At 41.1% G+C, this 16,582-nt stretch overlaps 1 protein-coding gene across 1 annotated transcript in view; it reads left to right on the top strand.

Annotated features, from left to right (window-relative positions):
* The first annotated feature begins 1,742 nt into the window (after positions 1-1,742).
* The window catches only part of CACNA1C (calcium voltage-gated channel subunit alpha1 C), a 674,475-nt gene continuing 659,635 nt past the window's right edge, over positions 1,743-16,582 (top strand). Inside the window, 2 exon segments of the mRNA XM_084811876.1 lie at positions 1,743-2,028; positions 7,649-7,752. Coding sequence (XP_084668002.1) covers positions 1,743-2,028; positions 7,649-7,752 — 390 coding nt within the window.

Raw genomic sequence — 16,582 nt, 5'->3', positions numbered from 1 at the left:
TTGCAGTGTCAAGTGGCCAGAGACTGTAACGTTTTAAGAAAACTGGTATGTGGTTTACACGTGAGGTATGAATGACATGGTAATAGCAGACAAATGGAAGACTGAGCTGAAACATAAGGCTTTTTATCAAGAGTACTAGCAAAATACTGATAGTTACAATGGCCAGGGTATGTGTGGAAGGCCCATATAAGGCCCTAGGTTGGGGAAATGTATTTCCAGTGATGCAATGCACCTGCCCATGTCATGCAGGCCACAAAATGTCAGGAGTGGTAGATAGGTTAGTCCCAACATTGTCCCAAGGGTAGTGCTTTACTTTTCCTCAAAGGAATGAATGCAGCCATTCAATTAAATGATGATTTTAAAAGCGTGCATTCAGGGTCATCAGTGTAATGGAAACAAAACCTCCAACTTGTTCCTGGTCAGTCCAGTGTCTGAGACAAGGTAACCACCCCTCCCTCCCCCTGTCCCTCAGACACACACACACGTGCGCGCACACACACACACACACACACCTATGTTCCAAATTATAGCCGGTTAGCTATTAACTTCCACTGATATTGTACTGGGGTCAGTCCCTATATTTTTTTTAACTCTTGGATAAATCACTACCCCACTGTTGCCCCTATCTTTGCTTTTGGCAGAGGCCTCGTTAACATTTTGTTAGTGTAGAACTATAGAATTCTTCAGGCTTCATCTGCCTACCCACAATTTCTAGAAGTTCAAGTATGGAAGTGGATGCAACTTGTCTCTAGTGTATGCATATATGTGCATGAACGCTAAGGCATGTGGTGTACAGCTAGCCACTTCACATTCTGCAGCTGTTGAGGTTGAATTTTGAATTGCAATAACATGTTATCAGACAATAACGTTTTTCTATTATATTTTTATTAAGAGTTTTAAAAATGGCTTAAATTGTTTAAATGAAAGAAGCATTAAGTTGAGTGATCAGAGTATTAAATGACATATGCCATCTCTCTTCCCTACCGCTGTCCACAACTGCCTTCCAGTCTCCATATCCTTTCTTACCCAGTCCCCAAGTCCCTCCTTACCCAATCCAAAAACAGACAGTAAAGTCCTACCGTAAAAAATAAAGCAAGAGCAAAAACAAGAAAGAGAAAAAGAAGGGAAAGTAGAAAGAGGAGAATATATAGATCTAAGATTTTCTGTGCCTAGTTGCCAGACAGAACTATGTGGGTTGTTAGTTGTGCATATTCTGCTCCTGGCCACCAAGGAGGGCCAGGAATTCTTGCCAGATCTTGTGGAAATTTTCAAGACTCTCTCACTTGACATAGACCACCCTTTCTTTTCTTTTTCCCCTTTTCTAATGTAGCTTTAAACTAAAGTACAAACACCACCTTGGCTTTTAAATGAGTGGAGGACAGGCTATAGCAGAGTAAATGAATGCACCATACAACAAGAAATTAGAGCCTTCAGCAATGCATAATGAGGGGAGGAGTTCAGCCTGTGATCTTCGGCATGTTTTAAGCATGTCCTTATTTTTTAACACTGGAGGGTATATTTATCTTCATAGCCCCAGACCTTGGTTCTTGATCCTTAGTCACACTAGAGTTGACTAAATATCATGAACTGGCTTTTTATATGTAGGTATGACCTTCTATGTTGGTTATTAGACTTTTTGCAGACTTTATGCTACTGACTATATATATATATTATATATTTAACCTCTTTTTTCCCTTCTTCTAGGTTCCAACTATGTGAGTCCCCGTCCAGCTCATGCCAACATGAATGCGAATGCAGCTGCAGGGCTTGCACCTGAGCATATCCCTACTCCAGGTGCAGCCCTCTCTTGGCAGGCTGCTATCGATGCTGCCCGGCAGGCCAAACTGATGGGTGCTGCTGGCAATGCAACAATATCCACCGCTAGCTCCACACAGAGGAAACGGCAGCAGTATGGGAAACAGAAAAAACAGGGTACCACCACAGCTACGCGTCCTCCCCGGGCATTGCTCTGTTTAACACTGAAAAATCCCATCCGGAGGGCATGCATCAGTATTGTTGAATGGAAATATCCTTTTTGATCTAGTGACGTCGAAACCAGTAAGTTGTTAGTATGCAACAGATTTGATTTACAAATATGAATAAACATACACATTAGGCTGAATGGGAGCACTAAGGAATCATTTTAAACTATATAAGCAGCATATGAACAGTCTCGGTCTAGATTCTCAAAGCATAAGGCAGCCCTGTTGATAGAAGCATGAAAATTGCCATGGGACATAGGAGCTCTTCACTGACTATCTCACATTCGAGTATTGTCAAGTATAGCTAGGGATGATGGCAGTTGTAGGCTGAAACATCTCGAGGGCCACAAGTTGTCCACCCCTGGCTTATGAAGCTGGGAATGAGCATAGGCCCCTATGCTCATTCCCAGCTTCATACCCCTCCCATCCCCCCTAACTCTCCTCTAACTGATATTAAGCAGAGTTCCTGGTTTGCATTTAATGGGGAACTCTGGCATAATAGAAGACAGGAATAAAGCACCAAAACTGATACATGAGGGGAGAGGCAAGGGAGGAGTGCTTGGCCCTACTGCTCATTCCCAGCTTCATAAGCCATGGTTTATGAAGCCTGGAAAAATAATCTGAACTGGGCCATTGACATGTAGAGATGCAAAAGTAACGTCCTCTAAGGGTGAGTAATTCTGCTGCATCTGTGCATCGAGAATGGTTGAGTGACCCAACCACACTGGATGCACTGATGTAGCAGAAAGGATTGCCCGCATCCTGCAGAAGTTAATTGGAAGCAATGAATTATGCAGAAATGCAGCAAGCAGCCCCTGAGGACAGATATTTTGAGCTCACAGGAGCCTTTAATTATTTAACTGAACACTGCTAGCACCATGGCATACAAGCAGTTCTTTCACAGCACATGAGGATGCCCCCACATACCATTTGGGAACAGCTGATTGAAATACATTCAATATGCCAATGGCTAGGTTACCTATCCATGTATAGAGTACAGAGCCAGCGACCTGACATCCTGTAGCTGAGAGGAACTGAGGGCCAAACTAGATGTGACTGTGGCAGATCCATGAATTTATCTGCTGCAATCACTAGGAGAGGGAAGGGGAAGGGGTGGCCCTCCAGATGTTGTTGGACTGCAACTCCCAGCACCCCTCACCATTGGCTATGCTGGGTAAGGCTGATGGGAGTTGCAGTCTACCAACATCTGGAAGGCCAAATGTTCCCCATCCCTGCACTAGGATATGTGTGTCTCTGTGTGTGTTTCTGATTTAAGGAGCAAAAGGGGTGCATAGGGAGCTGCCTTATACCAGGTCAGACTCTTGGTTCATCTAGCCCAGTATTGTCTGCTTTGACTGGCAGCAGCTCTTCATGTTCTGAGCCAGAGGAAATGTGCCCAGCTGAAAGAAAAGTGCTTGGGGAGAAGGTCTGCTGGGAGGTAACCATGGAAGGAGACAAGGCTCAGCTCCTTTTTCTTTTTAAATCAGACTCCTCTATCTGGGTGCAGCAGGGCCAGGTTTAAACACAGGGAGTCTAGTGCTGTCCTGTCTAGCTTGGCCCTGAGGTTAATCTCTGGTTTGTAGTGTGTTCCCAAGGAAGCTTGAAGGGACAAACAGAAAGATGGATAAAAAACAAAACACTGTAATTATATCAGATGTTATTGAAACAAATTTTGTTTTCAGGATGGGGGAAAAGGATTAAAAATGGGCCTGTCAAGAAAGGGTCCATTAATGTCCTCCAGCATCTCCTTTTTCCTTTTTCTGGTGCTGGTTTTTTGGTTTTTTTTATCACCCTCCACAACACAGGAGCTCAGAATTTTGGCGTGCCATGATGGATGGCTGACTTAGAGGGGACAAGCTCATATTGCTTTACCTGCTTGGCATCTCAGCAACCATGCATCTTTAGGTAGAGCACACAAGTGAAGGCCTGATACATGTATGAGATCCATGCTGGCTGAACAGATTGATGTGCTGTAAAATCGGAGGCTGCACTGATGAGATCTGGAAATGACTGAACAATGCAGTTAAGTCAGTCTCTGAGGGATGATAGTTCTTTTGAAAACACAAAGAACAAAGAATAGTTGAAATCCTCCCAATGACTCACCTCAGATACCAGAATCCTGAGCCAGAGAACACATTTATGGTCACTATTGGCTTGCTGTAGAAAAATGGTATCCCTTTCATGAGTCCACAATCACCCTAACATGGTCGCTTACATGGTGGACACATGACAGCATATTGTGTCATGTGCCCACCATGTTAGCTAAGAATGGAATCTCCTTCCCATGGTCAAAGGTAGTGCATCCCTGATTACCAGATCCTGGAGAAAAAAACTCCACAGGCGCATCTGTCTTCATGCCCTGCTTGGGAGCTTCCTAGGGAATATCTGGCCTTTTGGAAATGGTATGATGGACCACATCGCCCTTTGATCTATTCCAGCTAGGCTGTTCTTATGTTCTTAAGGTTTCTTAGTACATAATGCAAAATGCTGCTAAGCAACACAGTTCTCCTTAAGGCAGGGCTCCGCAGCCTTTTTGGACCTGTGGGCACATTTGGGAATTTGAGAAACTGCTGTGGGCACCACCACAAAATGGCTCCCACAATGGATGTGGCTAGTCAGATAATGGCTACCGTGGGGTCTGGCTAGTCAAGGGGTGATGGAGGGGGAGAGAAATAGGCAGAGGCTGGGAGGAAGGGAAAAGAGTTGCTTCCTGGTCTTCCCGATCTTCCATCCACAGAGACCTTTCCCTTTTACATGCATGCTCTCTCTCTCTGTCGCTCTCTTTCTCTCCCTCCCTCTCCACCCCCAGCCTCTAACCTCACAATTTTCTCCCCCAAGCCCTTGTTTTCTTCGTTCTCTCCCTTCCTACTCCCTAGCCTTGTTCTTTCTCTTCTACTCATCCCTTTATCTTGCTGTTTCTCTCCACTCTTCCCTCTAGCCTCTGTATTTCTCCCACCCCACCTTTTTATCCTGCTGTTTCTCTACCCTCCTAACCTCTAACTTTGCTTGTTCTCTCCCCTCTGCCCCTTTCCCTTGCTTTCTCTTTCTCCCTTTGAACAGCTGATCAGTATCAGGTTCAGGAACAGAAAGGAGAACCTGGCGCCCTAACTTTTTTTTATTATTTAATTTTTTTTAAGGGGTCAGGGAGTGAAGAGCTGTGCAGGTGCCATTGGAAGTGGCCGAGGGCACCATGGTGCCCATGCCGCCATGTTGGGGACCTCTGCCTTAAGGGACACTCTTTGAAAAATCTCATTTTATGTGCAAAGGTGACATTGTGGGACTCTACAGCACACCGACTAATTTTCTTCTTAAAGAAAATAGGGGAAACATGTTGCCACATAGTAACTATGGTTGCTTATTTTCCGTTGCATATTAAAGAAGATCTGGACATAAGAAAAACCACACTAGATTGGATCAAAGGCCCATCAAGTTCAACCTTCTCCTCCCCCCAGAAGTCTTTGGGAGCCCATAAAAAGGGCATGAAGGCAATAGCTCTCTCCAGCTATTGCTCCCTAGTACACTAGGTATAGGTATGTAGAACCAGGGATCGACAACTGATTTGAAACCACACAAACAAACTTTATGAATAAATGTTCATATATGTGTACAATGTATTTTAATGGTTCTCAGACCAGGGCATAGTGAAATGTGTCAGGTGAGGGTAATCATTTCTCCCAGCTTGTCCATTCTGTTGCCCCCCAGATTTTGGACTCAAAGGAAACATTCATTACCCTTTTAAAAGTTTCCTATGAGAGATTAAAAAGTTATCTACTTTAATAAAAAAGGACAATGGGTTGAACAGATATTTTGAATTCTTGAGTCATTACAATAGTTTATGCAGGTCAACATAAAATTGTGAATAGGGCACTAGCTGACTGAAACAACTGGAACAACATGTGCATCTGTAACTGGATGCTAATTGTTCTCTCTATAGTTGAGAATGACCTACTTTTCCATATTTCAATCTGATCGTGAACTATACTGCAGAAATTAAAACTTGCATAGTCAAGTGCAAGCAGAACCCTATTTTATATTTCTTAATCTCTGTGGCCAACAAGGCAACAATTGTCTATATTAAACTATCATGTATAGGGTCAATCCATATATGTAAACTATGACAAGGAAACACAACCACATGAGGGCAGCTCTATAATGAAAAGGTTTATACAAGTGGCGCTAGCGCACCATATGGTTCCATTAATTTTTGCCATGTGAACACAACACTGTATTTATTTATTTGCTTGCTTGCAGTTTGTGTTGGTATGGTGAAAATGTCCAGATCTCTGTGGGGAGCTGCTTCACTTTAATGCTTTTCCACATGGAGCTGCCTCCATGCAGCTGCATTTCCAGGAGCTACCATACTATAGTTTATGTACGCTATATTATTCTGTTCTATACATATACTATACTACAGTGATGAAAATCATATTTGTATCTCTGCAAAGACAGTTTGGGTTGCATTATTCAACTCTACCATGGGAACAGATCAAAAGCAAAGGGAAGAAACAGGGCAAAGCAGGCTTGCTGTGTACTTTAATGATCCTCAAGAGTAGGGGTATGTAACACATGACCCACATTGTACATCTGTTTTGCTAAAACCTTTCCCTGCATTATATGCTACCACTGTGTGGTACCTTCCCGACAGGCAGGGTATTCTAGGGGGAAGCCTTTGCAGACTGGATACATCCATACAATTCCTTGCATTTGCCCAGCAGAGGAAACAAAAGGAAGGGAATGACCCAGGAATAAATGAGGGTGCAACTGCATTGGACCTCAGTGCTGTCCATCAGCTCAGCAAGAGGGGGGATGTAATGATAGTAGGAAGTGGAACTAATATTACAGCAGGTATACAAGCACTCCCACTGGTTTGATGATGATCTCCCCAAATCAAGATGCAAAAACTGGCCTTAGGGAATTTGTTCCTCTTTAGGGAACGCGGATTCCATAAGTGGCAAAATCTATGTTGCGCAAATGTATATATTTTAAAATAGATACTCCTGGTTTGAATATTTGCTGTATTGGATGGGTTTATATAAAGTAAGCCACCACTTATTTTAACAAGGTTGATCCTGTCCTTTAAACAACCTCTAGTGTGTTTATATCCATATTCCTTCCGGGACTAGGATGAAGAATATCTTAAAAATAAACCCTTGCATAACTTCTTAAAGCCCTTAGCACGTTGAATATTCCTTTCTTAAATTTCTTTTTTAAAAGCTGACAAAAAAGGGTTGAAAAATGCTGAAGCATTGTGTAGAATGATTTTGGACAGTTTTTTTTTAAATGACAGCAAGAACAGGCAGTTAGAAACTATATTGGAAATGCAACAAGAAAGAGAGAAATAGTTTGAGGTGGGCTGTTCTATAAAATAACAGCACAACCCAAGTGTGGAAAATAAACTTAAAATTCAGTCTAAATAAAGAAAAAAATATTTGAAGAAATCTGTGTTTACTCTGGCACGCGACTGGCCTACCGTGCTTTTGACATATTAGGAAGAAACTTGGCTGGGAGGGTTGAAAAGCACTTTAAAAGGCATATGTTTCTTTTCAAAATACAAGGGATTAGGAATGTCTTCTTTAAACAGAATTCTTTTAAATCCTTCCACCCTTCCAATGTAATTGCTCTATGTGATTAAAAAAATCTACCTTCCTTAACTCCATTCCTCAGACCATTTGAAATTATTATTTTACTCACTATTTTTGCCAATTGTGTGGCCTTAGCTATCTATATCCCCTTTCCAGAAGATGATTCCAATGCTACCAATTCCAATCTGGTAAGTTCTTGCTTTTGCTTACTACTTCATAATTATATCGTATTATACCTTTACCACTATTTGTAGGCCTTGTTCGGAACTCAGCACGGAGGCTGTTGGAAAGTATGGGAAAAAGCCACATGGTCACATCAGTACCAAAGATGTTTGCATTTCAGGTTGCTGAAGCCTTGGATTGTTCATGGTTTTGATTAGCATCTGTTTTATCAGGATTGCTTCTAGGAAAAGTTATGGGTCTATCTACACTATACCTTTATATTGGTTTTAATTATTCTGGCTTCCCCAAGAGAGTCCTGAGAACTGGGTGTGGTGTTGAACATTTTGTTAGAAGCTCCTAGCCCTGCTACCTCCAACTACAATTCCAAGATGCCCAGAGAAGAAGGAATGATAGTTAAACTGGTTTAAGTCTAAAGAGTAGATATGCCCTGAGTTTTTGGACTCATGGTTATGCTGTTTTGTCTTGGATGTTTTTTGTGGTGCCAGCATGCATGAATATGTTGTGAAAGTTCTTTGTGTATATGTTAATGGAAGGTGTTTAATTGTTTCATTCATGAGTTATTTCTGTTGGACCTGTTTTATGAAGGGTTACTGTGTAATTTATCTGGCCTTCCTTATAAGTGATGAACAGCTTCCAGGCTAAGCTCTAGGATACCCTGGCATGTATTCGCATTACACACTGGCCCTTGTGTTTATTTAAAAGATGGTGGCTTTTCTCTCCTTTAGTCTGGAAAGATTTCTGTAAACGCAAATGGCACTGCAAGTAGTTCAACATGGGCTTGTCTGCTGAGAGGGATGAAAAAGGGAAATGTGTTTATATTTGACTTAGCCTGATCATAGCAAATATGTGAAAAAAGCACAACTTAAGAGTTGGAAACTGGAATGCAATCCATAATTGTAAGATAAAATATTTCCTCTATCCTTTCCTGAAAGGGGTTGCATAAGCTCAAAACTCCTAATGCTATGAATGGGAAACAGAAACCCTAACTTTGTGTTCTTTCTGGTATTCAAAACTTACCTGTGCAGAATTTTGAGAGACTGGAAAGGGGAAGTTATTATTTTACTCACCCCAAAGTATTTATTCCCCCAAATAAAGGAAATTCATTGGGGTGGGATGGATGGGAGAGTTCAAGATTTCCAGAGGGATGGAACTGGAAATAATAATTGCCTTTCCAAAACAGAGACAGCTGAGTATGTACTCCCATTCCACAGGCATTGGCCTCTGCGATAAAGTAACTTTGTGAACCAGTTTTTAGTGAACAGAAGGATAAACAAAGTCTTCAAAATGTGGCTTGAAAATAAATCTTGGGTAACAAGTTGAAAGCTGTTGATGTTTTATTTTGTGGTTTCTTGGAGAGAAAGTGTGTGTGTGTGTGTGTGTGTGTGTGAGAGAGAGAGAGAGAGAGAGAGAGAGAGAGAGCGCTGTTTTATTGCTTTCGTTGTAATGTTTTAAGGTATGTATTGTTTTATACTAATTTTATATTGGTTTTTATATTGTATTGAATATGTTTCTATGGAAACTGCTTGGTGATCCTGGGATGTCAAGTGGTATAGAAGCAGCTAAAATAAATAAAATAAATAATATAATCTGTAGGCCTTTAAAAAAAAGATTTGAAGGATTTCACCATCAGGTGATGCACATTTGTTGTTTATTCATTCAGTCGCTTCCGACTCTTCGTGACTTCATGGACCAGCCCATGCTAGAGCTTCCTGTCAGCCATTGCCACCCCTGGCTCCCCCAAGGTCGAGTCTGTCACCTCCAGAATATCATCCATCCATCTTGCCCTTGGTCGGCCCCTCTTCCTTTTGCCTTCCACTTTCCCTAGCATCAGCATCTTCTCCAGGGTATCCTGACTTCTCCTTATGTGACCAAAGTACTTCAGTTTTGCCTTTAATATCATTCCCTTAAGTGAGCAGTCTGGCTTTATTTCCTTGAGTATGGACTGGTTTGATCTTCTTGCAGTCCAAGGCACTCTCAGAATTTTCCTCCAGCACCACAGTTCAAAAGCATCTATCTTCCTTCGCTCAGCCTTCCTTATGGTCCAGCTCTCGCAGGCATAGGTTACTACGGGGAATACCACTGCTTTAACTATGTGGACCTTTGTTATCAGTGTGATGTCTCTGCTTTTAACTATTTTATCAAGATTTGTCATTGCTGTCCTCCCAAGAAGTAAACGTCTTCTGATTTCCTGGCTGCAGTCAGCGTCTGCAGTAATCTTTGCACCTAGAAATACAAAGTCTGTTACTGCCTCTACGTTTTCTCCCTCTGTTTGCCAGTTATCAGTCATGATAATCTTGGTTTCTTTGAGGTTTAACTGCAACCCAGCTTTTGCACTTTCTTCTTTCATCTTTGTCGTGAGGTTCTTCAGCTCCTCCTTGCTTTCAGCCATCAAAGTGGTATCATCTGCATATCTGAGATTGTTAATGTTTCTTCCAGCGATTTTAACTCCAGCCTTGGCTTCATCAAACCCAGCACATCACATGATGTGTTCTGCATACAGGTTGAATAGGTAGGGTGAGAGTATACAACCCTGCCGTACTCCTTTCCCAATGTTAACCCAGTCCGTTGTTCCGTGGTCTGTTCTTACCATTGCTACTTGGTCGTTATACAGATTCCTCAGGAGGCAGACAAGATGACTTGGTATCCCCATACCACCAAGAACTTGCCACAATTTGTGATGATCCACACAGTCAAAAGCTTTAGAATAGTCAATAAAACAGAAAAAGATGTTCTTCTGAAACTCCCTGGCTTTCTCCATTATCCAGCGGATATTGGCAATTTGGTCTCTAGTTCCTCTGCCTTTTCTAAACCCAGCTTGTACATCTGGCAATTCTCATTCCATGAATTGCTGGAGTCTCCCTTGCAATATCTTGAGCGTTACCTTACTGGCATGTGAAATAAGTGCCATTGTTCGATAGCATTCTTTGGTGCTTCCCTTTTTTGGTATGGGGATATAAGTTGATTTTTTCCAATCTGTTGGCCATTCTTGTGTTTTCCAAATTTGCTGGCATATGGCATGCATCACCTTGACAGCATTCATCTTGCAAGATTTTAAACAGTTCAGCTGGGATATCGTCGTCTCCTGCTGCCTTGTTATTAGCAATGCTTCTTAAGGCCCATTCAACCTCACTCTTCAGGATGTCTGGCTCTAACTCATTGACCACACCGTCAAATCTATCCCCGATATTATTATCCTTCCTATACAGATCTTCCGTATATTCTTGCCACCTTTTCTTGATCTCTTTTGCTTCTGTTAGGTCCTTGCCATCTTTGTTTTTGATCATACCCATTTTTGCCTGGAATTTACCTCAGATGTTTCTAATTTTCTGGAAGAGGTCTCTTGTCCTTCCTGTTCTATTATCTTCTTCCGCTTCCACGCATTGCTTGTTTAAAAATAATTCCTTTTGTCTTCTGGCTAACCTCTGGAATTTTGCATTTAATTGGGCATATCTCCCCCTACCACTGTTGCCTTTTACTTTCCTTCTTTCTTGGGCTGCTTCCAGTGTCTCAGCAGACAGCCATCTTGCCTTCTTGGTTTTCTTTTTCTTTGGGACGTTTTTTGTTGCCACCTCCTGAACAATGTTGCGAACTTCTGTCCCTAGTTCTTCCGGGACCCTATCTACTAAACCTAGTCCCTTAAATCTATTCTTTACCTCCACTGCATATTGATTAGGAATATTAGTGAGCTCATATCTAACCCTATTCTCGTTAGTCTGATTCTAAATTGTGCAATAAGAAGGTCATGATCTGAACTACAGTCAGCTCCAGGTCTTGTTTTTACCAACTGTATAGATGTCCGCCACCTTTGGCTACAAAGGATGTCGTCAATCTGATTTCGGTGTCGACCATCTGGTGAAATCCATGTATCAAGTCGTCTGTTAGGTTGTTGGAAGAGAGTGTTTGTTATGCACAGTGAATTGTCTTGGCAAAATTCTATCAGCCTATGTCCCGCTTCATTTTGTTCTCCCAGACCATGCTTGCCTGTAATTCCAGGTGTTGTTTGACTACCCACCTTAGCATTCCAGTCTCCTGTAATGAAAATAACATCTCTTTTTGGCATACTATCTAGTAGGTGCTGCAGATCCTCATAGAACTGATTTACCTCTGCTTCTTTAGCATCTGTGGTTGGGGCGTATATTTGGATCACTGTGATGTTAAATGGCTTACCCTGAATTCGAATTGAGATCATTCTATCATTTTTTGGATCGTATCCAAGCACTGCTTTAGCCACTTTATTATTAATTATGAAGGCTATTCCATTTCTTCTGTGTCCTCTTGTCCACAGTAGTCTATCTGGTGGTCATCTGATGTGAAGTGGCTCATTCCAGTCCATTTCAGTTCACTGACACCCAAAATGTCTATATTTAATCTTGACATCTCCCCAATAACCACATCCAATTTGCCCTGGCTCATAGATCTTACATTCCAGGTTCCTATGGTGTGTTGATCTTTAGAACATCGGATTCGTCGTTCACCACCAGCACCATCGGCTGCTATCCGTCCTTTCGGCTTTGAGCTAGCTGCATCATCACATCTGGGGCTAGTTGAACTTATCCTCTGTTCCTCCCCAGTAGCATTTTGACCATCTTCCGACCTGGGAGTCCCATCTTCCGATGGTATACCGATATATATATATAGCAAGTATATTTGTGAATGGGTACCCATGATATCCCATTGCTTTTATGTTGACTACCTACAAAGCTGAAAGGCTGGAATGGAAGCATAGACTGTTGACAAGTGACAACAGTTGACAAGAGTGTAGTGACTATTGACAAGAGTGCAGATAGTTGGTTCTGACCGTAAGTCCAGTGCCAAACACACACATACAAATACAAATACAAATCAGGGTGTTATAGAAATGGGATTCCATCGGGAAGGTACTAAACAAAAGCGATAACTTAATATCCTGGATTTTTGTGTATTTCAATCTCTAAAATTAAAATATAGAAAGGAATCTGACCAAATATAGTTGTACTGTAATTAGATATACGAAGAGCTCATTAGCATCACATGATGATGACGATGATGATGATAGGTTTGTCATGGGCAATATTTTGTCCACTGATGGCAGACGTTCCAGAAGACCACAGTATAATGTCATAATTGGAACTATCATGTGACAAGTGTGGTTGTGTAAATGTCCGAGCTTAAGGGCTGCTGCACATATTGCACAGCAGCAAACCTAGGAGCTGCAGCCAATCTTGTCTGCCTGCTGAGCATCATAGTGTGAGTGCAGCCTCAGAGGACCATGGACAATCACTACCTGCTCTCTATTGCTGTGGATGCTGGTTTGACTACATAATTACCAGTTTGCTATATCCACATACTAGATTTGTAGGTATTTTGTAAAACATCTCAAGTTCAAAATGAAAATACACCTGCAGAAGGGTTGTAGCTCTGTGGTAGAGCGTATGCTTTGCATGCAAAAGGTTCTAAGTTCAATCCCCGGCATCTCTGATAGGGCTAGGAAAGATGCCTATCTGAAACCATGGAACTTTCTCCTAGTCAGTATGGATCAGCCTTCCCCAACTTGGTGCCTTCTAGATGTTTTCGACTTCTAGTGTCATGTGTGAAAATGTTCTTAGGCTGCAATCCTACACACATTTACCTGGTAATAAGTCCCAGTGAACTGAATGGGGCTTACTTTTGAGTCGACATGTATAGGATGCATGTTTAGCCTCTTTTATGCACTGGGAAATAGACCCTTATTATAATTTCATATATTTTATTTATTTATATCAGGATTGTAAAAAGCTACTTGAATGATTGCCTATGGTGAGTAAGAGCTGCTTCTAGGTGACCAGGCAAGGAAGCTTCCCCCCTCCTGCTTTTTTCGATAACTAAACAGATAACTAAAATAGGTATGCCTGGACAGAGAGACTTGTAACAATTTTTCATGGGCTAGTAACTTTTATGTACCATCATTTGCAATGCTTATTTAGAAAAAAGGAATGAATATTTATCAATAGCAATATTTTAAAATGAGTTGTGTTAGCTTTTATTAGACTATCTGGGAAAGTATTTTGATTATAATCTGAATACATAAAAATAAAGATCCCTAAAAAAATCTTCATAACATAAATTCAGCATTTCTGTTTTAAGTCATCATAGGCTCTCCAAGTGCCACTTATGCTGGGTTGATGTAATAGGAAATATTGACAACTTTGATGGGATTTCTGATATTTTGCAGACATTATCCATATACCTGCATGTCTTGAGTAGAAATTTAATAATAATAATACTAATAATAATACTACTAATAATAATAATATAATGAGCTATGAGTGTACATGGTGCTTTATAGAGTAACAGAAGCAGAAAGACAGGTCTCTGCCCTAAGAAGCTTGCAATCTTAATTTCAACACAGGAATAGAGAACAAAGGGGAGGGGAGGGAGGGGAGGGGAGGAAAGACAAACAGAGTTAAAGGTAATGGGAACATATCAATTAATTGCTTGAGCACAAAGGCATTTGATGCTGGCACCTTGTATTTCTAAGAGGCTGAAATATTTTTCCATCTCTAACAACTGGTGTGTGTGTGTATGAATGTGTGTTTTAAATCTTATTGGATTATTCTTTTGGTTTGTGTACTTAACACAGTTTTGTGGCATTCACCCTGCTGTGCCGTGAGATAGTTATCATCCATTCTGTTACAGCAGAGGGAAGCTGCTGTTACTTTCTGGTAGAACGCCGGTTAGATGAGCGTCAAGTGATTAGTTCATCTTTGGAAAACATTAGATGAGATGGTGGGCTGAGATAGAGAAAGCTGCTTCAGAAATGGTACATCCTGCAGAGATGGAAATCGGATGCACTTAGAAAGAAGAGCCATTTTGCTGGAGAAAATTACCTCAAGCTATTTCTAAATGCAGCAGCTAGTGTGTGCTACAACAACCAAGGGGTAAAATATTGTAGTTCCAATCCAGATGTAGATTTATTCATGCAAAGGAACATTTTCCTTTCTCCTCTAAACAGCAGCAACCTTGTTTTGTATCACAAGTGGTTTTTGAAGATTAGCTTTCAATACAGTACAGAGAAGAATGGGAAAACCCTGCTATGTACAGGTAAGCCACAGAGAAACAAAAAGAAAAATGAGGGCATGCCTCTTGGCACATATGTAAGCCTATGTACACTTAAGTAAAGGAACTTTATAGATTACAGCCAACTGGGAAAATCTGGCAAATGTTAGCTGCAATTAAGTCCCATTTAAACCAGACTTAAGTAAGTCACAACCAAGTCCCTTTCCACTCCTTTCTATGGGCTGTCCAGTGTCATCCTAAGCATGTTTTCTCAGAGGTCAATCCCTCTTTGTTTCTTGGCTCTTACTATCTAGTAAATGTGTGTAGGATTGCAACCTTAGTTGACTTGCTGGCTTGTACCCAATGCATGCACATACCCTTGGAGAAAGGATGTGACTCCACTGTTGTCAAAATGCTTAATTGCACTTTGGAAGAAACAGTAGTCTGTGATTCTTTGAAAGTGAGGCTTATTCTGCATTCCATATTGGGTCTTGAAGTTAGATCCATTAGAAAAAAATTAAAACATATTTTAAAAATCGAGTAAAATGTTTTGCTATACTCAAGAGGTTGCATGAAACACTTCTGTTGTGTGGTGTTAGTAATCTTTCAAGACGAATTATAATCTGGTGAGGTGTGCCACTTGCCCATTCTACGCTTTCCTGAATAAGATGGGGTGACTAGGGTTTAATTTTAGAGCTGGTCTGGAAGCATTAATCAGTTGATCATATCTGTTAATGTATTTAAGCAGAGATTACAACTGATGAATTCTGGTAGGCTGTTAACTGGAGCTGTCTCTGATGACAGATTCCTTGAAGCTAAGACCCTTTTGTAAGCCACCAGGTACAGCTCTTCAATATGTTGAAGATCATTTCTCCAAACAACACATGGTCTGTCTGATTTATTTAATCAAGATTTTTTTTTTGCATTTAAAATCCTCAAAATATATGAATTTCCTTATACTGAGTCAGACCATTGGATGACATGGCAGCCTGCTTTGCTTCCATGCAAAAAAACCCTGCTTTCAAATTCTTCAGTTTTTGAGGATCCTTAATGGAAGAGGGATGGTGGTGGAATGTATTCCAAAGTTTTGCTGTACCTTTAGGGCTTTTTCAAGCAACAATTTTTAGTGAAACCAGTGCACACTTGCTATATAGTGTTTCAGGGGGTGGGGCAGAATGCAGGTGGGATTAAGATATTTTACTTCAAGCCATTGTTTTTGTTACAGAGAAATCAATTTTAATCAGCAGCAAAACTGGAAAACGTTGCTGGGAAAATGCAGGTTTCCACTTTTCTTTCCAGTTAACATTTCCATTGCTTTCATCATAAGTGTATCATGTGGCTTGCAGTTGCACTTGCTCCACTGGATAGGGCCAGGGACATTACTGTCAAGTGACACAAAGTCTTTTCTCATGACCATGCCATTTTGTATACACTTAAACATGTACTTACTTTGTTATCTAATATTTAGAGCAGGGCTGGGCAACTTGTGGCCCTTTAAATGTTTTGGCCTACAACTCCCATCATCCCTCACCATTGGCTATGCTGTTTAGTGCTGATGGGAGTTGTAGGCCAAAACATCTGGAGGGCCATGAGTTGCCCCCTCCTGCTTTAGATGCTGAATGCTTACCACTGTGCCACTCAGTGGGGGCACTCACCTAACCCCTTCCCCTCTTTTGAAGTGATCAGCTCCAGCCATCAAACTGGACTAGAGTTATATTTCCATTGTCAGGAAATGGGACTTACTTTTGACATTTTTTTAGTGTTCTTTCCCATGAGGTAGAAGAACCAGTTGTTCATAGGAAACAATGAAAAAATACAGGG

This window comes from Heloderma suspectum, chromosome 7 (genome assembly GCF_057233095.1).
Source record: "Heloderma suspectum isolate Gila_16-S chromosome 7, 16-S_ref, whole genome shotgun sequence".
Classification (NCBI taxonomy): Eukaryota; Metazoa; Chordata; class Lepidosauria; order Squamata; family Helodermatidae; genus Heloderma; species Heloderma suspectum.
Note: the sequence above shows the minus strand (reverse complement) of the source record. Positions and strands in the feature narration are given on the sequence as shown.